Source organism: Poecilia formosa, unplaced genomic scaffold, assembly GCF_000485575.1.
Source record: "Poecilia formosa unplaced genomic scaffold, Poecilia_formosa-5.1.2 Scaffold10, whole genome shotgun sequence".
In the NCBI taxonomy this organism is placed as follows: domain Eukaryota; kingdom Metazoa; phylum Chordata; class Actinopteri; order Cyprinodontiformes; family Poeciliidae; genus Poecilia; species Poecilia formosa.
Window position 1 is genome coordinate 2,562,247 of NW_006799949.1, and position 26,667 is coordinate 2,588,913.

At 40.1% G+C, this 26,667-nt stretch overlaps 1 protein-coding gene across 9 annotated transcripts in view; it reads right to left on the minus strand.

Annotated features, from left to right (window-relative positions):
* Positions 1-26,667, minus strand: part of ephb3b (eph receptor B3b) — a 65,882-nt gene that overhangs the window by 13,864 nt on the left and 25,351 nt on the right. For 3 of the 9 annotated variants that reach the window (XM_016665403.1, XM_007541621.2, XM_016665381.1), the window contains exons 2-11: positions 19,517-19,581; positions 13,026-13,698; positions 8,939-9,094; positions 7,690-8,025; positions 5,583-5,707; positions 4,645-4,807; positions 4,435-4,543; positions 2,884-2,936; positions 2,476-2,694; positions 498-745 (exon numbers count right to left, since the gene is read on the minus strand). In XM_016665403.1, the coding sequence (XP_016520889.1) occupies positions 498-745; positions 2,476-2,694; positions 2,884-2,936; positions 4,435-4,543; positions 4,645-4,807; positions 5,583-5,707; positions 7,690-8,025; positions 8,939-9,094; positions 13,026-13,698; positions 19,517-19,581 (2,147 nt within the window). The remainder of the gene's footprint in view (positions 1-497; positions 746-2,475; positions 2,695-2,883; positions 2,937-4,434; positions 4,544-4,644; positions 4,808-5,582; positions 5,708-7,689; positions 8,026-8,938; positions 9,095-13,025; positions 13,699-19,516; positions 19,582-26,667) is intronic. The other 6 variants (XM_016665413.1, XM_016665397.1, XM_016665393.1 and 3 more) reach the window with 3 other exon arrangements.

Sequence of the window (26,667 nt, forward strand, 5' to 3'; positions counted from 1 at the left end):
GAGTGGAAAGACAGAGAATCCATGTTGTTTAAAGTCTACTGTGAAGTTGTCAGAGTCAATAAGGATTTGAGGTTCCATGTCATCTGCTAGTGATGGTCCAATAAGTTTTCTAAAGTTCGCAGTCAATGAAATCATCCAGGAAATGGTAGAACACTCAATACTTCTTGCTACTGACAAGCTGTACAGACACGCTGGTTTCATTTTCCTTCAGGGCTTGTGATATGGCCACAATCCGGTAAAATTACCACTATGCGGCTTTGCGTGACTGGCCGGCAAACTCACCTGACCTGAACCCAGTACAGGTCTATCGGGGTTTTGTCAAGAGGAAGATAATAGGCAATGGACCAAACAATGCAAATCACCTGAAGATCAACCTGGGCTTCCATTGGAAGCCCAGGTTGTGTAGCAACGGCGTCTATGCCGTTGCTACACTGATGCGGTAATTCATGCAAAATAGAACTGGAATGTGTTGGTTTGTGTTTTTTTTTTTTTCTTACCCTTAGAAAAGAGTCCAGGGCCCCGTTTTCCATGAACTCGGTCACAATCATGACTGGCCGACTCTTGGTAACCACTCCCTCCAGTCGGATAATGTTGGGGTGGTCAAACTGGCCCATTATGGATGCTTCAGACAGGAAGTCTCGCCTCTGGCGATCAGTGTAGCCCACTTTTAGAGTCTTGATGGCCACAATGATTTCTCGGCGCCCAGGCAGCTTCAATCGACCTCGGCACACCTCCCCAAACTCTCCTGTGGGAGTCCAGGTGAGCCAGAAAAACAGCAAAAGAGGAAGAGGAGAGATGCAAGAGAGGCATGATGGAAGAGTGGAGGAGAGTGGGGGAAAAGAGGGGAGAGGGAACAGTTAACTGGTTAGAACCAAGGAGCCAGGGAAGGGCAGGAGGAAGGTTGAGGCATGGGCAACTGCAAGAGAAGCCAGGACTTAGGGCTAGTCTTTGAGGGATGGTGGTGGAATGGGAAATTTACTACAAATTTTACTGTTAGACTAAACAATAACAAAAACATAGTGAAAGACAGATTTGATGCTCACAAGTGGAAAGTTATGAAACATTAAAAACAAATTTGAAAATAAAATCAAACAGAGTGGATTAAGTTGGTAGGATAAGTAAGGCCAAGGGATGGTGGGATTTGTGGATCAGGAAGGAGGTGCTAAGCTTCAGTGGGGCTGGAAAGACGGGAGCCGGACAAAGACATGGGAGGAGACAAAAGTTTTGGGGGTTTTGCAGCTGTGGACGATTTATGTTTAGATTCTACACCAAGCGTGCGCAAGAAAAATTAAATGAGAGTAACGTGTCAATGAGTGCAAAGGTCACACAGTGGAGGAAGTCAGGGAAGTGACAGGAAGGGAATGGATGGATGGAGGGATGGATTAAGGGAGGAATAAAGGAGAGGAAGGGGACAGGGAAGACAGGGAATGAGGGTTTGTCACTTTAGAGGCGAATGCTGGAAAGCGATGGGTTTCAAGTAGTAGCCTCAGCAGTAGAAGAACTGTCGTAGTAGTAGTAGTAGTAGTAGCAGCAGTAGTATTGGTAGTAGTAGAAGCAGTAGGAGGGGATTCCCATCTCTGCCATCACAACGTCCTCCATATTTGCTCAGATACATATGTTAAAAAAATCAACCTCACACAGCATAGTCCTGCAGCTTTTAAGCAGAGATATTACTTTTAAATATGTCAAGTTCACAAATTAATTCACTGTCTACAACATCATGTAGGGAGTGGGGGCTTTTAAATCAAAGGAAAGACAACCACATGACAGAAAAGGTGGAAGTGGTAAAAACTAGGATCAAATACAGTGATTTAGTGGAACTTCTTTTCTTTAATTAAGACGTTCTCAATATCATAAAAAATGGAAAAGATAAAGACAATCCTGGACAAGAGACAATGTATTATATTGTCCCATGATAAGATAAATCCTTTATTTTACCCTTTTATGGAGAAGGAAATTATTTTAATAAAATCTTCTCTTAAGTGCATTTTATGCTAATGTACCAAATGGTTCAAATTCAAATAATCTACCCTCAAATTGAAGTACGACTTATACAAACATACAAACTGGTGTTTGTATCAGGCAAAATTCTTCCCTTCAGTAATAAGTCATGTCCTCATGAGGCTTGACATATCTTGACGTTATCCAAAATCTTGTTCCCGTGGTTTCAGAAATACTTCATATTTTTGTTCTCATCATTGCTCTTGTTCCAGGATTGGGTCAATATCAAGAAAAGAGTAAAATGGTTATCCATTTTACAAAATGTTTCCATGCGTCTGTATATTTGCATGGCATGTAAAGGTGCAAGAACTGTGAGTCACACTAACTTAAGTCAGACATAATTAATAATTACTTCAAAATAAGGGGTTTGGGTGCTGGAGATAATTCTAAGACTGGGAGAGGGATCCTAAAAGGTGACAAGTGTGGCAGGGGTGGGAGGAAGAAGAGGACTAACGATGAGTTGAGTGAAAGTACCGCTTGGTGTGAAGTCCTCTAACGGTATGGCCTGGAGGTGACTAGCAGTCTTCCCCCTGTAGCTCAGGAGCTTTGGTGGGTTACCTGCGCCAATGACCTCCTCGATCTTCACGCAGGACACGTCAATCTCCTTGGCAAACTCTCGCACTGCTTCATTGGGATCCTCATAGGTGAAGGGGTCAATGTAGACCTTCATTCCCGGCGTTACTATTGGGGATTCAGTAGCAAGAACAGGAACGTGAATCTATGCTGCCAAATGAAGTTTGATCAACAAATATCAAAGTAAGCCAGTTTACTTTATGGCTGTGCAAAACAACTAATATCATGAGATGCTTTTGCAATTTACTGAAAGAGTTGATCAACAGCAAGGTGTACAAAAAGAAAGGGGATCTTAGCAAAGATGCTTACTGTACTGCTGAAGTTTCTCTGTGTACTCTGATTCTGAACCATTTCTTTGTTTTCTGCAGAGAATGATAAAAACACAAACACAAGTCACATGCACTGACTGGAATTCAAGTAATGGGAACAAACAAAGGCAACAAGAGATAACAGATCCCGACTAATTCCTGATCTTGATATGAGATGTTGTCATACTACTGCATGCTTTGGTAAAAATGTTCAGATTCTTTATCTGAGGGAAGGGATTCACCGACAAAGAATGTGTCAGTGAAGTAGGAAAATGATTCATGTTTGGACACTCCGATGTAAGTCTGAACAAAAGGATATCATACAATAAAGAAGGAAGTAAAAGCTATTCATTCCGAGTTACACCAAAATGAGCAGCTAACATTAAAAAAAAAAAACCCAAACAGCAAGCTCAGCTGTTTGCTTTACTCGCCCTACAGACATCACGCTTTTCCTCCCAATTTAATTTGATTCAACATGGGCTCTTACCATCTAAGAGTTGTTCTTTCTTTGTATGTTTTTATTAGTCTGTTATTTTTTTTTTCACATATGTGTTTCCAGTTTGTCTAACCTCACCGTCCTGCATAGGACCTGTTTGCATTGCAAAGGGGGTGGGAACCACAGATAGGGGAGTGAGTTGTTGAAATTACATGTTAATGTGCTTCCTTTGTTGTCTAACCAGTAATCGGGGAAAAAAAAAATGCCCAATGGTGATTTGCATCTCATTTCAATTTCTAATTTTGTTCTGTTGTATGCAAGAGCTACGTGTTCCGTATTATTACTATTTTCTCCTTCTTCTTCTTCAGGGGCAGTCAGAGCTGTGGCTAAGACCCTGAGAGAGACACAATGTGGTGGTGTTAAAATAGAAGAGAGCGAAGGCAGAATGAAAGAGGAGGGGAGGGGGGATCAGGGAGATTATTATTCAGTCTAGCATGACCGATGCCCACGCTTGTCAGCCGCTGCCTGAACTGGCTTGCAGAGGGAGCTCAGGGGGCGCCAGTCAGATATGGGTGCCAGTCGTTCACACGTACACATTCACTCACGCGTTGCATTTGCTACTTGACAAAGGAGTGGTGTGCGGATAAATGAGTGCAGTTAGACCCAGCTGATGCAGAATCAGACGTTTTGAAAGGTGTGAGTAGCCATTCACATCTTCCTAGTCAGTTGGAAGCATCTGGGTTCCTTGTGGTTAGGTATTTGCACAGTTGATTTTGAGTGCTGAGCTATGAGTGCAGGCCTATCAAGCTCAACAGCTGCTGTCACAAGCAGCATCCAATAGGCACAGCAGCATTTTGGACAAAGCTGTTTACTATTCAGAGATGCAGAGGGCTAATCTGGCATTCAGTAGCCTCACAGGTGGCCCAGCAATCCACTGAGACTGCTCTGCGGTTGTTTGGAGGACATGCCAACAAAGTTGACATTTGAAGCAGTTTTTCTTTTCTCACAGTTGGGGAAAAAAAATGCACAACTTTTAGTTTATATTTGAAGAAGTGTCTTACTCCATTATTTATTGATCTCCTCTTCAAGTTACTCTTTAAAGTGTTATAGTCTTACCTAAGACAGACAATGCCAATGACCACAACTGCAATGATGAAGACCAAGGCTGCTGTGATGGATCCAACGATGAGTGGCAGCTGTTCCTGCCACGACTTTGGTGGGTCAGCTATAGGTGTAAATTGGAGAACACTGTTAGCCCTCTTGGGTGGAACAGATCGAAATCTGAGACTAACAAACAAACAAAAAAGAAGTTTGTGTGTTACATACTTTGCAGATTGGTGCTGAAGTCCGCTGGGCTACTGTAACGGCCATAACCAGCCACTGTTCTGGCCCGGACTTGAACCACATATGGTGTACCAGCCTTAAGACCCTCAATGCGGGCGTTGCTCCTTTGAGCAGTCATGGTATGGGCAATGGCTTCACCTTGATCCTGTATAAACAAAGATGAGTGAAGAAAATTATATACAACATTAAACCTATTTCTTTATTGTCCCCCTGTTGTTAAATAATGTTAATCTGGCAGCTGGGGAAGTAGAAAAGAATTAGGGACTAATACCAGGCAGTAATTTAACACAGTATTACAGGGCAACAAAATGCTCTGTGATAAGAGGAGGTTGCTAGTCTTCTAACAAATCAAAGCTTGTAAGAATTTTTATCTTTCTATTTATTTTTTTTTCATACATGATATCGACCAATGGTCTGACTAAGAACTGCATGTTTCTGTGCTTAACACCAAAGTATGGCTCCAACTACCGAATCAATGACCTGTGCTGGTCCAAAGCAAATCCCTCAAGAAATGTCAAACTTAGGGATTTTGGAGATTGTACCTCTGTCATCATTTCATAACTTTGTAGGTCAGTATTTTTACAACCAACCTTCGCAAGATATGAAAATGTAGGTGTTGGATGTTATATGTTGACCATCTGTCAGTTCATATGAGCCTTCTGAAAGTTTCATACCTGCTTTGAGAACCAGTTATTAAACGTGTTTGTTTTTTTCTGTTATGTCCTGTGTGGGATGAGTTTTGTTTATATCAGTAAACTGACCCAAGAAAGATCTTTAGTCAAATATTGGAGATACTGTGTCATTAAAAATTTATGGAAAATACTACACAATTAAATAATTAATATATCTGTAAAATTTGAGGATTGTTTTTTTGACATAACTACTTAAATTATTGGAGATTCACTGACACTATTGCTTACCTTCTCGTGGTACTTGATCTCATAATCCAGAATGATTCCATTGGGCTTTTCTGGAGGAAGCCAGGAGAGACTCATTGTACTTGCTGTGGCTGCCATTAAATGGACTGTGGGGACCGCAGAGGGTGCTACATTGGGGCAAACAGTACAGGGAAACCTGGTTTAATGATCATGTCCTGTTCATTCTTTCAAAATTACAAGCCTTTTTCTGTCTCTCTTTGTAGTCCAAACACATCTAATGTTGTGAGGTTTGTGAAATGCTGCTGACACTAGTTTGCATACGGAACCCATCTCAGCTAAATGCTAACATTGTATGTCTCAAAGTGCTTGACTGATGCGAAAAGAATCAAACAGTAGAAATGTGCAAACATTTCTCAAACATATTATAATAATTCCCTTTTATAAATCAGGGAAGGTCAGGTTAGAAAAGCCAATCCAAATTCTGTACATATATAAATATTTCCCAATTACAAACACAGGCATGGTTTTACGTGCATATAGTTTGGGATATATGAAGAGAACTCCACAAACTACTTTATAAAACTTAATAAATACAGTGGTACTAGTTTTTAAACACCATTCCAGAAAGCACAAAACACAGTGCCACTCCTTCCACTTGAGCTTTACATACCTTTTTTGAATCTACCAACATCCAACCACTATCTGCCTTCTCAGACTTTCTAAGTTCAGTCTTGTTCTGTGGCTCTGACTCACTTTTCGATTACTACATTTGTCTCTTAGCTTCCACTATCAATCTCTAGTGGCACCTTTCCTTCACAAGAAACTTCAGGCCTTTTTTTTTGAGCACACAATCATCCTCACTGTTTTGTTAACACCTCCTTAGATCCATCCAGTTTGCCCTCCCCACCCTCTATATTTTCAGTCCACCCTTGTGTTTTTGACCTAGAGAGTCTTCTGTTTCTCTCACTATCTTTCGTCCCCAAAACACTAACGTTGCCTAAGTCCTTTCCTCTCTTCCCAACCCAATTTATTTCTTCTCTTTATGTCTCTCTTTCTATAACAGAAGACAATACTTCCTAGGGAGGGCCCCTGGCTACTTTGGTGGAAGGATTAGAGGCCCTCCACTGGGGAAGCATGTAGCAGTAACCATGGAGGTAGCCTCTGAGGCTTATCACCACCCTTGGTATTTATTTTGGTTCTTAAAAAGGGAATCCACATGCCGGGATAGTCGTGGGGCATCACAAACGGATAATCTTATCAAAGTTGATGCTCTCTTGCCCTGTTCCACTGCTCTGCAACTTATGCACTATGCAAGGACAGTCAACTCTGTCATCCTACTGCCAAGACCTCCATATAAAACAATGAGGTCTCTCACATGGGGGTCTGCGAGACCTTTGGGTCCGACACTCACAAAAGCATTCCAAAAGCATCTTTTAGGGGCATGCACACAAGGTTAGAGGTGAGGAGGACATGGCCATGGATCGAAGAGAAAGGGGCTGAAGCAAAGCATAATCTGTGCTGTTGTCTGAGCCTCGCCAGAGCAAATTTAACATAGGGGCTAAACACATCCAAGCCACAACTTAAGAGCCCTGGGAGAGTCTCAACAAAGAGACTGCTCTTAAGCGCTAAGGTACTGAGTAAACTCAAGATCTCTGAATTTTATTGTGGTCACATATGGTACAATAAACTTTGAAAAAAAAATAAAAATAGTCGATTCTTGACGACTAATAGCTAATAAAAAGAATGTGCTGCAAGCTGATGCTTGCTTCCAAATCATCTGCATGCAAAATTGCTTAATCTCAGCCAAAATTACTATGGTGGCCTATTTACTGTTGTTGCTGTAAGATGAAGAAGCAGTGGGTTGAAACCAGTGGGCAGTTAAAACACTAAAGGTTTAATACACTGCTGAGCTGCTTCTATTTGAAGCCATTTTAGAAGACAGCATGCTGTGGGTGTGTGAAAAGGGTCCCTTTCAATGCTCATTCAACAACGCCTTCCTTCTCGGCCTTTTTCTTTTTACTTAGCGAATATGTAACATACTCCCACATGAATACAAGAATTATTTTTCCAGACATTGAAAGTTCTGACTGCCTGCAAGATCAATATTGATCTCTGCCAGGTAAGTGCAAGGTTGGATACATGTACCCACCAGCCTGGTTTGTGGTGATGTTCACTGCAGCAAACTGAGGCGTATAGGGGCTCTTGTTGGACACTCCGTTGAGCGCCTGGATCTCAAAGCTGTACTGCGTGTGGGCTTGGAGGTTGCGAACTGTCACACGGCGCTGAGTCAGGCCCAGGTGGCGTGGAGAAATGTCTACATTGTCATCACATCGTGAACACATCCCTCGCTCAGGGAGGCACTTTTTGCAGATGACGCTATAGAAGACGTCCTCGCGGCCACCCATATCCCGAGGTTCGCTCCATTCTAGCAGCAGCAATGTTTCGTTAACGCTCGAGATGACACTGCGTGGGGCCGATGGAACAGCTGTGAAAGCGAGGTAAAGGCGTGGATGAGTTGAGGAAAATTGCTTGGTAATGAGATCGAATTTAATCTCCATGCACAATAGGTGTAAAAAATTGTCTTGGTAACAGTACAGAGGAATCTTGACAATAGACAGTTCTATTGTGGTACACAGAATACATATCATCACACATACACATACATGTTCATTACTGCAAGCTGCTTTCAGCACAATTCATGACTCAATAATTTCCCTGGTGCTGTGCTATTAGTACATTTTTCATGAATTAGCTAGAGGATTTTTTTTTTCTTTTCAACTTGCAAGAGATTGTTCCAGCGGTTCTTCAGAAAAAAGGAGGACACAAGTTAAAATCTGAATTGCATGCTTATTTCCACTGTGTCTAAGCGTGTGTGTAAAGTGCTGCAGGGAAAGGGTAAGACAAACTATTGGCAGAGTCTTGGCAATTCTTATCCAATTAACAGAGTGTTATCTCACACTGCACTGTGGGAGAATGAGACCCCCACCCCTCAGCAGCGGGAGAAAAAAAGAAATTTTCACTCTTCACTATTTGACTGAATTTTCTCCCACATTTGCATGTTTGTGTTTAATGAAGATACAGCTAGAGGGAAAAAAAAACGCACCATTTTCTGCAGGTCGAGGGACAATAATACCACTCATTCACAGAGATTACAAGCAGATGGCAGAGGAAGAGCTAAGACGATAAAGGTCTGGTAATGTTGCGAAAGTAAGCAGTCTTGTTTGACATTTGAGGGACATGATGGGAATGTTTTCTTCAGGGATTTTATCAGCTACTGAAAACACAATTCAAACAGGAAACCTAGGTGAACATTTAATATACCCCTACCCCCGAAAAATATGTCTTGTGATCAGAACCTCCCTCAGTATCTGGAACACTTGAAAAAAGGCTTTACTTACTGGTGCACGGGGAGTCTGGAGTATCTGTGTCAGAGCGATAATAACCATTTCGACAGGAACAAATGATGGCTGCTCCAGAGGTGGCTCGACTATTGGCTGGGCAGGGAAAACAGGAGCCGTCCCCTTGTTTGGACTTGAAGGAGCCAGAGCTGCAAGCTGAAAGTAACAGATGAAAACAATGAGATAAGACAAAAAGTGTTAATAGCAATGCACAGTATTTAACTCAGTTGCCCTTACAGGTTTTATCTGAGAAACTGTTTATCATACAAATGTATGGCATCTGGGATATATTGCACAGCAAGTGGCCAAGCATATGATAAAGAGTTGGGACAAAGTTGTTGCTTTGCAAGTTCAAAGTAAGCCTTAAGTCTTTCCACCTGAGTCACAAGTCAAGTTCCAAGTAAACACATGAAAGTTCTGAGCCAAGTTGATGTCTTAAACTTTTATTTTAGAGTATTAAACAAGTAATTTAACCAAAACCTGCAACAATTAGTAATTTTAATATTCCTAAAATGTGTTTGAAATGCATATTCAAACTGCTGCAGAACAGCAAGAGGAGCTAAAACTCAAAAACAGCAGAAAATCAGTGCAGATAATTATGACCCATAATTATACTGAAAACCTTCAGCAGATTTTCTTAATACATGTCTGTATGAGTAACATCAGATAATTAAAGTTACTAATCAAACTATTTATTTTGTTGTGTAGAAACTAGCTTTGATATCAAATAGATTTTTTTAGACATGATTATAGGGCTGCTGTCTGCCAACTTGGATGCCCAGAGTCTTGCTGTGCACACATTATACTTAGAGGAAATCTTTCAATTGAATAAGGAAAATGCTGGTAATGTTACCATGTAATTTCACTATTGCAAGCTTAGCACATTGCAGGCCTAACCATCTGATTAAAAAACAATCTTATCTTTTTTGGGTTTACATCCGAGTTAGAACCTTTTAAACCTCCACAACTAAATTGGTGAGCAAGACGACTGTTAAGGCAATTAACAATTAAGACAGCATTAACCATACATCGGGATCTCTATTTTAAATATAAATGTTTAAATGAAGTTAGATGTTACTGTCTCGTATATTTCATATTCACAGATTCATTCATTTTAATTCTAGCTTCATTCTTGTTCTTGAGTTAGTTGTGGAGTTATGAGAAGTTTCTGTAAACTGTGTAGTAATTATTACAGCTAATGTTACCTAATTCTAAAACTTGAAAAGTGACACTATGACATATTTAGAGGATCCTCTGTATTGTCTTCATTTAAGAATAAAATCCATTATGACTTTAGGCTAATTTAGCAGCAAAAGGGGAATTAACACACAGTATGCATCAGGCAGTATGTCATAATATTATATCTACTCACTGTACATGGGGATTACCTTACCAATTAAATGTTTGTGCTGCTTGTAAATAAAATGAAACTACACAATGTTTATAACTCCACATTGTGAAAAAGTGTCACTGTCATGTATTAATGTCAACACAATTTCCTCAGAACAAGAATGTCTTTTTTATTTTTGGGGAAAAACCTTTCACAGAGTTCTACCTAAACTGATTGTTGATAAACTGATGTCTCATTAATCTGAAAACATTGTTATCCTTTGGAAAAATCCTATCTCCATTTATAGTGGCTGTTTGGAAGTTTATAACACTGCTGATAAGTAACAGATGTGGAGTGTAACCATAACAGCGACACTGCAATCCAGAATCCTTCGGTGGGCTTCATATCTTTCATAAACTGTCTTCATAAAAGATGAATGAGCTTGCCGCCGTGCTTAATAAAAGAAGACAGAAGCAGGTAAGGCAGACAGTTTACTAGGGCCTGTTGATTAGCTAACCCACTGGTGCAGTGACTCGTCAATGTCAAGGACACACTGCAAAGTTTGTCCTTCTGGATGATGATTAGCATTTAGCTTCTGTGTGGTGAATTTATGTCTCCTGCTGGGGGAAAAAAAAAGCCTGGGAGTCACATCAACCCAACACCAGCAAGGGTAGCAGAACGCTCCTCTTGTTCTTTTGTTTAAAAGCTTCAATATTGGCTAGAAACTGCCAGTTGGCTGCACTGTGTACACTATCACTAAGTGTATTTGTTCTTCCAGCATTAATCAGAGTCATCCACACTCCTGGCTACCAGGAAGTGCTGCTTGATAAACAGATAAGAAATGCCCACCAGTTACACCGGGTTGTAGAACAACCTCTTCGATTGGTATCATGACCTCTGTAAGTTCATTTAGGTTCACCTAGCAAAACGGCAAACTGCAAGAAATTTCCCAACAGTGGATAAAATATTAGTTCTTGAACACGTTGGGTTTGACCAGATGTATTGAGTGGATTTCCATTAAAACAGGCTATTTTTCATTTTCATGAAAAAGGTTAAAAGTGCTGATCAATCACTAAGGGGTCATCCTCTTCCTTTCATCCATTTTTTCCCCTTAGAGGATCCATTAAAAAGGGAAGCAGAAAGACAGACAAGTAGTAGAGAAAAAGGAGGGGGATGGAGGCATAAAAATGCTAATCCTTTAACCCCCCACACCCCTATATCCTTTCTGCACTCCCCTGTGTCTTATCCTCTCATGCAGAACATAGAGCTTAAGGAACTGATTAGAATGTATGCTGAAATTGGAAAGTGTGAGGCATGAAGAAAGTAAAGAATATTGGGGAGTGAAACATTTGCCACAAAAAAGGCTCATCGATTAATATTAATGCTGACATCCCAACTGTATCTCTGGTGGCTTATTAATGAGAGCAGCAGCCTTCAGATTAGAAAGTAAGTACTTTCACAGGGAAAAGGATTCAATGCCTGTTGGAACATGGACAGAAAAGCCAAAAAGGGTGTATGAACTGTAAAAAGATGACGACAAAGGAGCGCGAAGTCACGAAGTGGTAAAGGAGGAACAATAAAGCACACCTGAGAAAAGGTGACATAAAAAAAAGAGAAAGTGGGATGTACCCCTCAGGGTTTTTGGTGATTAAGAAATGCTACATCAGGGCCAGTCACTGGAGTTTAACCTTGAGCTGTCACGTGTAAACAACAATGCTATGTTTTGGATTTTTTTTTCTGCTCTCATTTTCTTGCACAGACACTCTCTCAGGTGAGAATGTAATTTCAGAACCTGTCAACATAAGGTCCCCAAGATTTCCATGCCTCATCATGAGCATGGGTACTGAAGAAATGATCTTCTTGGCCTCATCTGTCCCTTCTGAGAGGAAGGATGAGCCTCTAAAACCAAGGGAGTCCAACCCCCACAAAGCGAGCATGCAAAGACATCATGAAATCAGCCTTAGGTGATCAATAACGCAGCCTGCCCCTGTCCCTCTTCTTCAGTCTTTTTCTGCTTTCTGCATTTGACCTACTCACTCTGAGCCCAATTTTACGGCTCATAGCCATCAACACACGCAAACAGTTTCCATTTATCCTTCATTCTTCTCCTGCTGTCACCTGCACTCTGGTTCAGACGAGATCATGCTGTTAAAGTTCACCTCTAGCTCAACCTCTTTTTGAAAGTGTCATGTTTTCCACTCGACCAGAAACCATCAGGGTCTGAGCTTCCACAAACAGACAGCATCAGCTGCATTACCATTCTGTCAGCACCCAGCTGCAAAGCAAAACCGAGGTCAGAGAAGTGGAAAGCCTCCAGCTGACAATGCCGTAAAGTCTTTCATTCTGCCCAGTAATCACTGCATTAAGGTGCCCAATATTGAGGCACTTTACCTCACTGACAATTATGAGGCAACTGGAAAATAAATGATATCATTTAATCTATAGCCACCATGATTCAGCCTCAGTCTTTTGAACATTAATTACCTTGAGAACTAATGCTTCCAGGAAGTTTATTTTGACCTGCTCAAAGCCAAGTTACTTTTCTGTAGCTCCACTACTATCTTTGACAAAGGTAAAAGCAAGGAAAACAAAATCACTGGCAGGTCATCATGTGGAGCTTGAACCACAGATTTCCCAATGAGGAATGTTTAGACTCCAAATCCACATCAAACAAAGAAACGTTTTTAATCCACTACCATCAACAGTGGGTAACAGAATCCTCAACTGACTTGAGGTATTTGTAGTGAAAACACTCACCTTGACACTGGGTATCCTTCATGGCTGGTTCAAAACCAGCTGCACATGTGCATGCTCCTACAGGAACCATCCACTCTCCATCTCCGTTGCAGTAGAGCTTCAGTGGCACAGAGACCTCTAGGGCGTTGGGGACACAAGTTCCTGGAGCAATAACCAATGAGGTTGCCTCGGCTCCAGTTGCCGTTTCTGGGAAAACTGCAAAGTTGGCAATTGTGGTGGAGCACTTTTTGTAAAACACCCTCACTGAGATAAGTGACATGCAAGCACCAAGGTCCTGGAAGGCCAAGTAGAACCCAGCTTTGGAAAGTGGCCCAAAACTTCTGACCTTTGTGTTTACCCGTCCAGACTCGAGCATTGAGAAGCTCTCATCTGGGGCAATAGTGTCCACTTTCACATAAGGGTTCTCCATCCAGAAAGGGCTGGTGGCGGTGGCTGAGTCTGAGTCAGACTCGTAGTAGAAAAGGTTGAAGGTCTCTTTGCAGGAACCTGGTATGTTGGGAATGCTGTTACAGTCACGCACTGTGAATTTCATCTCTACGTAAACACGCAGGACGTCTTTGCGTGGGATAAAGTCACTACGTAGCCAGTTGTTCTGGTTGAGCTCTCGTACATTGCAGACTTGGTATGTCCGGATGGGATTCATGGCATCATCGTAGCCACTCACCTCTTCCCACTAAACGAGAGAACAGAAAAAAAGACATAAATAATTAACAAAGAGGCTTTGCATGTTTCTTGACATGTCGGGCAGCTAATTAATTTAATTTGTGACACTATTTAGAGCTTTCATTCAATTTTGATGAGGTACACTAATTAATATTTTATAGAAGGCAAAATGTAGAAGTAATGTAGTAAAAGTACGGAGCTTGTAGCTGGAATGTTTTCGTTCATATTTTAACTTCCACTCGCTTCCTCTCAACATAATGTGCCTTTCATCTCTGATTAGTGTGGCAAAAAGCCAGGGACAAGAACTGCAAATTTATCACAATTACAGCAACTTGTCACCTCCTCACCACAGCATGTTTACCTCATATCTGTTTGGAAGTAGCAGCAGCCACATTGCTTCACAACCAATTACGCTTCAATTATGGAGCAATGACTGCAACGTCCTCTAATAACGACTGGAAAAAAGGCATTACTTAACCTTCATGCTTTTTTTGTTTTCACAGACCTCTACAACTTTCAGTGCTACTACATTGCCCTGGGGAGTATTTATGTGAGATAAATTAGAATAAAAATTATAAACTTTGATTGCCGGTCTTAATGGATGAATGAAAGCGATCTCTGTGACACTCTGCTGTAAAAGCAAGAAGTCTAATGTACGTTTCACTCCTGAATGAAGCCACACACTGAAATCATTTAATTTCAAACAGCAGTTCCTGCGTGTGTAATATCTGTGTGTCTACATGTGTGGTTGCTTTGGGCTAGGCTACCCTACACCTCTCCATTACACAAAGAGTTGAGCATATTAATTTTCTTAGCTAAGCCTGGCAAGTTTATTTGCCTGGCAAATTCAAACGGCAGTCCCACAGTGTTCCACACAACACACAAAAATATATCAAACAATTTGAAGAACAAAGTGAAGCTATGTAAAGAGACAACAAAGAAAAAGTTCAGACTGGGCTTAAATTGAATGTAAATTTAATTTCTATTCATACAACACCTACGCACGTTTACTTGCACAGTGGTGTAGATCCCCAAACATTCCAGATTTGATTATCCACCTACCCTAAATGTCTTTCACCAGATTAGCTAAACATGCATTTGCTATTGCTTCAAGTTTAATCTTTTTTTTTTCCCCACAGGGGCTGTCCAAAAATCTCAAAAATATGAATGTTGTATTTGTCAAAGTTTTCTTTTATGTGAATGCTCCTTGAGGCAGCTTTGTAAAAATAACTTGTAATGTCTACAAAGACAGTTTATTTATTCTCTCTCAGACAAAAGAATCTAGTTGAGAAACAGTAAACTATATTTTTCATTGGCTGTCTAATGTGATGTATGTCTAATGTTCCTCTGTTTGGTTGAGCAGATCCTTGAGATGGAAGTTTAACTTCCCAAAAGGAGAAATGAGAAAAACACAATTTAACTTTTCCTTAGAACTTGAGGTTTTCCGCAACTCAAAACTTGCAAACAGACACCACTTTGTTGCTTAGAGCCTGATGCTTCACTTTGAACGGTGAGTATCTTAATTAGGGCTGTGATATGGATGTGGTGGAGACAAGGCTATTCATCTAGGACCCTGGTGACCATGAGGCAGTGAGGGGGAGAATGGGTGTAGTTGGGTAGTGGCATTAAAACGATGGCTCAAGAAGGAAGAAGCGACCGGAGGGAATCAATAATCACCACCTGGGTCAATGGGATGGCTAAAAGCATGAAGTGTCAATGGGTATTTAGTTCGGAGTAATAAATCACCCTTGCAAAAAACCAATACAGCCAAGTGTTTGTGGGCGTGTGTATAAATTTGGCTGCGTTTGTTTAATGCGTGCCTCCCTCCCTGAGCTCATTCTTGTTCTGTGTGGATGTTTGATTGTATACGAAGCTAGATGTGCACATTTAGAGAGCGATCCTCTTCCCTAAGACATGCACCAATGGACAAATGCTCTAAGTGCCTGCTTACCAAGCATGAATAAATTAGGCAGGTTCTGTGAAAAGGCCCAAGATTCTTGGCATTGACTCTCATCAAGATGAATTGTGCAAAATTGGCAATCCACTGTATAGTTTTTGTGTCCTTCCCAATCAAGGCTTTGAGTTTTACTGTCAGATGACACTGAACAACACGCAAGTAATGTAGAATGCCAATTCTTGAAGCCATTATGGAGCTTGGGAATTATATTTTGGAATGTTTTGCAAAGACAACCTGTTGATATAAACAGAATAGTGTTGTGCATATACCTATAAATACTCACGAAGAATTATTTTGTATTACTCAAAGGTGAGGATAGCAATATTTCTGGAGTGTTTCTAATATACTACTGCTTACAAGTTGCTGTTATGACTTTTGTTCATCAGAAATATGCTGAAAATCACTTACAAAGCCCAATAAACACATCCATGCAAAGGTAATTGAATTAATTGTAACTGCTACTTTTTTAAATACCCACTAGCTATGAAGTAGGAGTATTATGCACATCTCTTTTAAGATTCACAATATTAAATCCTTAGAACTCTATGGGAATGTAAAACCTTTTTGATTTTGCTTGTTTTATTTTAATGCATAACTCTCCTGGCTGAATATTGTCACAAGGATATAGTTGCTTCAACAACTCCTGGCAACAACTGTTTTTTTTTGTTTTGTTTTTTTTTTTACATTTTTTTCCTGTCTACACCAAATCACTACTGGAAAAACATCGGAAAGTATTGATAGAGAGCAAGATTGGACTGAGAAAGATGAGAAAGATGAGAGTAGTGCTGTAACTGATTATCCAAAGAAATTCAAAAGCAATATGTTGCTTATAAGTGTGGTGTTTTGTGTTAATGCAATACATACTTTAAAAATTGTCTGGCTCATTCATGAGTCTAGAACTCGACTGTATCTTTGTGATTGAGTTTGTTTTTTTTTATGTTTTCCCTTTTTGATCCCATGATTATGCAAATTTTTTTATGATTTTAATTCTATAAAAGTTGTTTTCATGGGATTTATGTACATTATCACAAGAATCCTCAAGACACTCAATGTGCTTTGTGAAAAAAGCAGTTACACATTCATAATTGATAATCAGTTATTACAAGCAGTGAGGAGCGAAGGGATTTATGGTTGTTTTGGACATAAGAGCTTAGTGTGACTCACAGATAATAACAATGTTCTGCAAGACCGAACAGTTTAATGCACTTTGGGTTTTATTGACTAAAGATACTCTTTTACATGTTGACTGTTGCAGTAATATTTACTTAAATGGCTCCCCTTTTTCTTTTATTAGATATTACAAATAATCTCAGCTTTAGTCCAGTAATTGTAGAAGAAAGGAGCTTATTTACTATCTCTTGAAATGTAAAATGCATTCTAAAAGATTTTATGAAAGCTTTATAGAATGTTTTCATTAGGCATTGACCATTATATAATATCAAGTTACACCAACATTTTGAGAAGCTACAATTTTAAAAACAGCTAAAATTATTTTTCATAAAAAAGGGGGTATCTAAACTGAGGGTAGAGGGCCTTCTCCAGCCTTTGGAAGGGTTCCTGTGGCCCCCAAGGACAAGTTAAAAATGAAAAAAAACCACACACACATTGTAATTAACTGAAAACCTGTTGTTTACTAAAACTGATTTTTAAAACAGTTTTAGGATGTTGGATAGACTTTAAAATGTGCTCTTTGCAAACAGCCTCTTTGCATGCAGCCTCTTTGTGCACTTACTACCTTAAAAATAGTCATTACAATAAATTCACAAGCCAACTTGGAATAATGGTTGCGAAAAAGCCCTGTGGGTACTGCTTCAAATCTGACAAGCTTGCAAAAGTGGAAATCCCCCTTTATCTTCCAAGTAGCTTTTGGACAAGCCTACACACAATAAACGATGGCTGCAATGATTTGAAATTAACTAAGAAAATACACAAAGACAAAGAAGGGTCATGAAGTTGCAAACATTGGACACAAAAGTGTATCACACACTATCACACAGCGGTAAAGCAGGGTACATGGCGTGACTGGAAAATACTAATTCTGAAGACAGGGACAGAAATGAAACAATTTAATAAGAAGCATGCACAATCTGTTCCTAGAAATGAGTTATGTGAAGATGAGTAAAGCATGCTTCTTCTGTGGTTATATTTTTTTGGCTTTATTTCTATGATGCTTCCTGTCACTTGAAGTAACACAGAGATGTTCTCATTTAGTTTTATTTCCTCTCTATCCTTTAAGTTTGATTTTCTCCTCTCTGCCAGTGTATTACTTCCTCTGACATGTGTGTCCCCCATCAGAAAGGTCATGTGACAAAACGATTAAATACATGCAATCCACTGTCCATTATTACAGATGGATGGAAAGAAGGACAATTGGATTGATGCTTGATTTTTTTTTTTTAAATAGCAAACTAAAGAAAAGCAGAAAAGTAGACAGATAGTAGTAGTTCTGTCAGTTTCCTGATAAATAATAAAAGAAAACATCAAAGGAGAATATTTCTTCTATCTTTTGGCTGAAGATTTGTGGTATAGGCGATACAAAATATGTCACTGTGTGCTTATCTATTGAAAAGCATGAACTGATGAAATTATATTGAAATAGATTGCTTTTATCATGCCTTTTATCAGAAGTAGAAGGATGTGGAAAGATGGAAGTAGGAGAAGTAAGGAAAAAAAAAAGGGGGGAAGTAGAAAGGTCATGACAGGCCGAGAGGGGATTTGGCCCCTGATTGCTTACAGCTGAGGTGGCTAATGTGTCTGCCTTCGTCAGCTGCTAAGTAGCAGAAAGACAAAAAGGCAGAAGGAGCGTGGACTGCTAAGAACAGCTAAGGAAGGATCTCAGTGCCAGTATTGTTAGGGAGACAATAAAATAGATATTGGGTCTACCTTTGAAAACACAAGCTGCAGAGGACTGCATAAAAGTAAGAGGAGGAGCGTTGGCAACCTTTGAAGGAAAGCTGAGGAGAGGTCAAGATTTTATGCTCCTGCTTGGCTCTTTGTGAACACCACATGGGAATGCAAGAATAGGCTATCGCTGGCATTTTGTGTGTGGGGTAAATGTTGAAGTGGGGATGTGCATCGGTTAAAACTAAACATATTTCAGCATTCAAAGAATTACCCAATGGCCAACTTTTCAGGTGCCTTAAGAGAAATTACTGAGGAAAAAAAAGAACATGTGAGACTGGGCAGCAAATATTTTTCCTAATCATTAAAAGCATATCCCGATGAAGATTATTAAGACAACTTTATGAGTCATTTTAAGTTGATGTACAGCTGACCTAAGCATTTTCCAACTCGTGGGCCTATTCGCTTTCTTGGATGTCTTCTTGATTGCATAAAAAATTGACATCAAATGGGTTTTGAAATTAAGCTAAAGGTTTCCAATGAAAAACATATTTTATATTAACAGTCATATCTTTCCTTTTCTTATTTCAGAAGCTACAACAGAGACATATCTAAATTTTGCAGGACTCTTGCCATCAAGGCCTGGAGTTGGACATCTGTTCTCTACAGTGATTAATAGCCATTTACACTCAGCTCACGCTTAAAAAAAATAAATAGTGATAGAGCCTGACTATTTATTTTACTTTATTGTACGTTTACACAAAGGTTGTACTTAGTTCTCATGAATTAGTACTTGATTTTAAAAAAAACAACAACATACAATTATAAACAAGACTTCTATAATAATTTACGCTAAGTACCTATAACATTTATCCTTAAAGATTATTAAAATTATACCTATATTTTATTATTGAATACATACTTGTAAACAAATTGTGTTTGCCCAAAGCTTGGCCCTAAACAGCTGTCGTTATCATGCCCACACCACCCTCTGGTCCCAGGAGTGAAGAGATTGATGATCCAAACTTACCCCAGTCTCAGGGTGTGCAGTCCACGCTAACTCCGTCGTGGCCCACTTTGTGTCCATCAGTGTCTCTGTAAATTGGAGGAAGAAAGAAGGCATTTAGGTCAGACAGAGAAGAAGAGAATAGGTCAATAGAACTTTCAATGGTTTTACAACAACGTCATAAAAATTGTATAAGAGTTTCAAGCAACAGATAAGAGGCTTTGACCGGCACCGTTCTCAGATAACTGCAAGAATAACTGAACAGTTGGATACATTTTCAGCACATTCAGTCCAATTAAACTAACGCAGAATATTGTGTGCTTTCCTGTATGTAGCAAGAATGAAGAGGGAGACAGAAATAGAAGTGTCTGATCAACGAGGTATTGTGTAAAATCTTATTGTAGATTCTCATATGGCTAATTAGTCCCAATTAGACGGTTGTTTTAAACAAGGCGGCAAAACTCAAAGAGAAGTTGTTTTGGTTTCACACAGGGCACTTACACACATACACACACGCTCACGCACGCACACAGACACACACACACACACACACATACAGTAAGCAGCATGTTGTAAAACTCCTGCAATATACACAACCCAACAGAAGGCTTGAATGGAGCGAGAGGTAATAAAGTTTAGAGCCACAAAGAAGGAGATTGTGGGGGATACAGAGGTCAGAAAGCTTCAATCACATATCACTTTGTGCCAATAACTGGGTGTGGACTCACTTCAGGTTAAGCTCACTTTTCAACATCTATCTCTTGGCAAACTCAAATACACTCACACATACAAAGGACTAAACAAAATGGTGGACCTCTGTGGCAAATCCCTTCTTTTCCTGCTGACTTTCCACTCTCTAATTTCTACCGGCAACGAGCTACCAGCTTTGTTAGAAAAGGGAAGGAAGGCTATAAATGTCGGTTCTTTTACTACCTGACGCTCTAGGCACAGTGGGCAGCCACAGTTATTATCTCAACCGCCGCGCTGTTCTACATGATGGTAAAAGATGATGAAACAGCATGCAGAAAAAAGTGTGCTTGTGCTGTATCTGTTCATTTAAAAAAAATGTAAGGTTCATTTCACTAATGAGGTTTCAAGGAATAGGCCTGAAAAAAGTTTTTTTTTAGCTGCAATCTTTCTCTTGATCTGGTTTTTCCTAATAATTTTACTTCACTTGGTGAGGTGATAGGGAATAAAACTCATGTTCAAAATCCATTTTCATGACTTTAAATGCTATGGTGACCAGAATAGGATGATTTTACACTTGGATCAGTAACAAAACACCAAAAAACCTATCATTTTCCCCTATGTCAGTCTTACAGGAACTACTCTTTAGTGTGGAAGTTATTACTGAGTGATGAAGACAGAGCTATTTTTAATCTTATTGGGGTTTTCAAAAAAGTCAAACGATGCATAAAATTTGTTAGAGGCCACCACAAAGGGAGAGATGAGCAAACACTGGGTTGGTATACTGTGAATTTCCCATTTAAGGCTTGGTTGAATTTATTCTTTCAGGAAAATATACACAGAGATCATTGTTTACAGTTTGCAAAGGTATTGCAGTACTTGTGGTAAATGAGAAAATAAAATCCTAAAGACGGTTTAAACTGTGAGCAATGTTGTTACTTTGTCATTATCTTGATGTAGTCTAAATAAAAATTGATCGATTCACAGACAGTCTGCTTGAGACTCTTTCATAGTCTCAATAAATAAATTACTCTTTTTGTTCCAGTATTAAAGTAAGTTGGACACAAGTTATTTATTGTTAAATGGTCTTATGGAAATATAACTCACAACAGAAAAATCAGAGTGAGTAATAGTCTCTCTTAGGTGAGATAAAAAAGGTAAGTCAGATAAACTGCAATTAATTTGAGATTTGTTTTATTTACAGATGCGTTTGCTGCACAATGTGCAGTATTTCAGTGTCTTTGAAGATTTGAAATCCTTCAGAGTAAGCTCTGTAATCTTTGAATGTTTTTAAGAAAGCATTGGTTTGTTTTCTGGAACACTTTTATCGTTAAAACATGTATCTGCATGTCAAAGTTGTATGAATTTGCTGATCAGAAATTGGATTCAAAATCTATAACTGATGCATTTCTGCTTGTAACCCAAATTTCTCCCATTTCACCATATATTTGCTATCACAATCGATGCACTTAGGAAGACTGGCTATGACAAATGCTCCTAATGAATTATGGCTAACTCTTAAAAATGGCATGTTCCTCAGGGGGAAGAATTCTTGTAGACTTTTACCCCAGCACACAGAGTGACAGTGTGCCTGACATGCACATTACACTGATAGCATATATCATCCTCATGTTCAAGATTGTTCTAGAGAAAGTAAAACATCCTCGGTTGCAATCTCTTGTGATACTGACATGTTCCCCCTGAGGAACATTGGTTGAGGGCTTTACTCTAAACCAGTTGAAGAACTGAAGAAATCCTTGAAGAACTGAACTTTTTTGTTTTTGTTGATACTTTAAAATGTTAAGTGGACTAAATTTATAAAGCACCTCACACATCCAGCCAATTGCACTCACAAAAGCAGACACATGCATAAGCCCATACACAGATTGGTAGGTAACTCTGGGTTAAGCGCACATCGACAAGGCAGAAGGAAGCTGGGATCAAACCCACAACTTACAAGACAACTAGTCTATCCACTGAGGCACGGTTGCCCAATTAAAACACATAATGAAACTAATCTGCTGTTGCCTTCTCACCTAAATTACAGTTTACTAGTGTCTGTTTCTCAGAGACTGTCAGCAAATATTATGGCAAAACTTCCCCTGACTCACATTGTGACACTCTGTGATTTGAGGCTTATTACTGACAGATAAACAGGTATGCACGTTGGTGTGGTGAAAATGATATACCTTCTCTGCCTGGTCTTTATCATTACAACTAGGTCGCATGTATGCAAGTCTGGATGTTACTCGAGCTGACCTTGCAGAAAAAAAATGACAACACAGTGAAACCCAATGACTGACTGGGTTGCAACACCAGTGATGAGAATGAAAGAACAAGAACCGTATGGCAGAAAGGCAGATTTGCAAAGCAAACAGATACGCTGCCCAGGCCTGTGGTCTGGGCAGTAGATCATTCTGGAGTGCAGGTGTTTTCTATAACCCCTCCTTTTTCGGTGCATGTGCATTGTTTCACCAAACTGGGATTGAGTCTATGTGTGCGTGCCTGGCTGGTTTTTTGTGCGTCAGTGGCAGAAGGTAATTATGTGCGTGTCTATTGGGAGCAAAGCCCCACATTGTGGTCAAAGTGGAGCATCAATCCTGAGTCAATGGGCCACAGTAAAAGCACAGAATGACCCCAATCTAACCTGTCGACCCCCCACCCCACACACACTCACACTCACGCACACTCGCCCTCTGTGTATGCACATCTGCATTTCTCATCTACTTAGCTGAAGCTTGTTAGCTGGTTAGAAAATATCGGGCAACACATGTGTACTGCTATTATAAAAAGCGTTGGCAAAAGGCACCCGCAACATACCAAACAAGAAAAAAGTGCATTAAGCTCATGAACAAAGGCAGAGTTTTCAGCACCAAACTGACAGATTTATTCTATATAGAAGATAAAGCACAAGGATTCAGACTAAGAAAGATTAAAGAGGGAAAGGTGTCTTTCAAAGTAAACAATCTTTGAAAGCCTCTAAGAACGGACTGGAAGGTTGTCCAATGGGCCTGGATGAGGAGAAGAGAAATAGACGGTAAAGAAAACCAGAAGGGCAAGTTGGAGGAGAGAAAAAAAAACAAAAGCTTTGTGAAACTAAAGTGAATAAGAGACTCTTCGATATAAAGAAATTTTTTTTTCTCTGTGTTTTATCTCTCTGTTTGAACTCTATTTTTCACAAGTATAAAACATGAGAAGGAGTGATTGTAGCTCAGGTTGTGAATAATGAGGCAAAGAGAGTAAATCAAGTGAATGAGCATGTAAACGTATCATGATAAACTGCACACAGAAAAAAGGAGTAAAATATGAGTGTCTTTAAGCTGGAATTTAGACCCTTTTTTACTGTATTTTCTGGAATATTGCACTGGAATATTGCAAGTCCTGATTTGAACTTGCAGTCAAATCAGGACTGTTCACTACTGGGAGATTAAAGTGAAAAAAGCAAAGATGCACAACGTATGTAATTTTTTACCACTGGTATTAAAATTAGACTTCAACAATGGGTAGTTCTTTCAGTAGTAGTAATACTAGAAAACTGAGCTAAAGTGGTAAGGTCTCACACCCCACCTTGTTTTTTGTCCTTTATGTCTAAAACTAATTTTATGTGTGGAGCCTTTAATAGACCCCGCTGAGTTTACCTCCATGCCTCCTTAGCTGTGCCAGCTGGAGTTTTGGAAGCTCACATGTGAGGTGTACTGCAAGATTAATTTGTGATTTATGAATGCCAGCGGCAGCTCAGAGAGGAGCCTGTCTTTGCAGGTTTATGACAGGAGGGTTTTATGAAAGAGGCTATGACGGTATTGAGGGAAGTACGTATGCCTTACACAAGACTGTTAAATATATTTAAGCCATATTCCCTTTTTGTCATCATTCCATGTAAAATATCAATCTACTTCATCGTTCTTTCATTTTTCCTTCCATTTAACAATCTCATACTTCTACTTGGACCAAATTCAGACCTTCCAGTCTGCTCAAGGATTGCCTTGACCATGAGGCCTGAGTGGCATAAATTTCACTATTTGGATGTGCCTGTTTTTAGGAGACTCAGCAGACTTTGGGATGCAGGCCAGACTTTCATGACCAGGACTGTACATATTTATCCTCTCATTCAGGGGGTGGGGGAAAAGGAGGGAGCAAACATACCACCAAAACATGAGCAGAAGAAGAAAAAACAACAATTATGCTTGCTTTTAAGAAATACAATTAAGGGGGCTGAGCAGTGGAGCAGTTGGTGGAACTGACATGCAGCAAGAATGTCCTGAATTCAAATCCTCTCCTGGGGTCTTTCTTTTTTCTTCTTTTTTTTTTTTTGCATGTTTTCTCTGGTCTGCATGGTTTCTCTCTGAGTACTCTAGCTTCCTCCCACAATTAAAGAAACATCACTCTTAAATCAATCCGTCTCTAAATTGTCCTGAGGTATAAGTGTGTATTTGTCTGGTTCAGTTTTTGGATATTTTTACCAAGAAACGGACACAAAACATGAGGGTGAGAAATTACTTTATTCTTGGTTTCTAGTTCTTCTGTCGTCTTTTCGGCAGACGGTTTACAAGCCAGCCTATTATGACCTTCCATAATTAAAGCAAGCAGATGTGTTTCAGCAATCCCTGACTGGTGTGTTTTTGTGGACACTAAGAAGTAAGTGGAGACCTCAGCTACTTCTCCTCAATTCCCCTCTCTTTTTCTTGCAATCCTCTGTGTCATCGCTCATGTTTTTTTTCGCAACACATTGATGGATGTGACATGCAGTGTACGGGGGACTGTTTTTCCAACCACCCATTGCTTACCAAGTCTTTTCAATTAGCAACTTACTGTTTGTGCAACCTGAGAACTGCTTTAGTAAAGTGTTATTTATAATAGAGGTCAAATGCACCTGGGATTACCTTAACAACTGGGGGGAAAATGGAAGAGACATTTGTTTTCTCAGCATGCTATGACTGTGTGAGAAAAATTGTAGTAGTACAAACAGGCTCGGGGAGATCATACACAAGCAAACAACTGCTTACACGCACACACACACACACACACACACACACACACGCACACGCACGCACACAAACACACAAGCATGAAAAAACACAAACCCCTACAGACTAATCCCATAATGACAGGCCAGGCCTAATAACAGAGGAGGGCACTGAAGCATTCGTCCCTACGGCCGCATCCAACACACATATGCACGCACACACCCGTGCGGATGTGTGTGTGTGTGTACACACACTCACGCACACATCGCACAGAGTTACAAGCGCCTTAAAATATTTCTTTGTTCCAACAAGCAGGCTTCTCAAAAGGAAGAAAAAAAAGAGGGGCCAAAGGAGGAAAGCGGAAGAAGGGCTATTATTGAGAGACAGGCATGCATAGACTTTTTACAAGTCCTCTGGTCTCAAGGAGCAGACAGGTGAGGGGTTAAGCTTAGATCTCACCGTGACTGTTTGTGCTTTTTAGCATGCCAATTTTTGTTAGCGTGCTTCCGTCAGGTGACAGTTTAATGAAACCTTATGTTTCGACAACCACAAGGCACGCGTGAAATGCTTTAGTAAACAAGAAAATCTTGCCTAAATACTTCATCAGTACTGTAAAGACCTGGGTGCAAAATAAATACAAAGCAAAAGCTGTATTTTGTGTGGAGCATCAAACCTCCTTCGAAAAATATAACTTGCAGAGTGCTAATAACTCCTTCCTCAAATCTCTTCCCCTGATGCTTTCCCTCACTTAATTATCGTCTCTCCACCTTTTCCCAAACTTGCTATTGTTGTGTTCCTCTACAGTCAAACAGCCCAAGCACATGGCAACCTGGCATGGGGTAGCCACTCCATTAAAATACTGCGCTGTCTGGTTTCCAAACACTCCAGCCTCTGTTTAGTCAGAGAAACAGTGAAATGTGTCAACACTGGGAGCGAGGACCCCACGCTCAACTTATTAGCACTATTAGCCTGATTGCTTTGTGGGCCATCTTTGTTGGCTCCACTTTTGTTACCCAAACTGAAGTGAAGCTCAGGCGGTGAAAAGAGGAAGACAGACACAGAAGAAAAGAGGGCAGGAGGAGAGATGCTATTCAAATTCAAATTGTCCAAGCAGTCTTTTTGCCTTTGTCCAAGGCCAGAGGGCGATGATTAGGAGAAGTCCCCTCCATTTTCAGGAAAGGCCTCTACTTCAACCCCCACCAAGCATACACACACATGCTTGCGCACACGCACACGGTAATTGGTGACTGCAACACGGACAAGCCAAGGAGTTGATTCCTCTGTGGAATTCCTGGGCAGACTTGCCTCCCATGACAATCCCTCCCTGTGAGCACACACATATGTTGACACACACTTCCTCAAGCTACCACTCACTGTCAGTCATCTCACAATGGCTGTCACACAAGACATTTATCCTCCGTGTGTCTCTGTGTGCCAACAGTGTAACACCACAGATAATGGGTAAATAAGCTCCCGTTCCATCTCTTCTTTTCTCCCACTTCCCCCTTGATGAACCAGTGATGA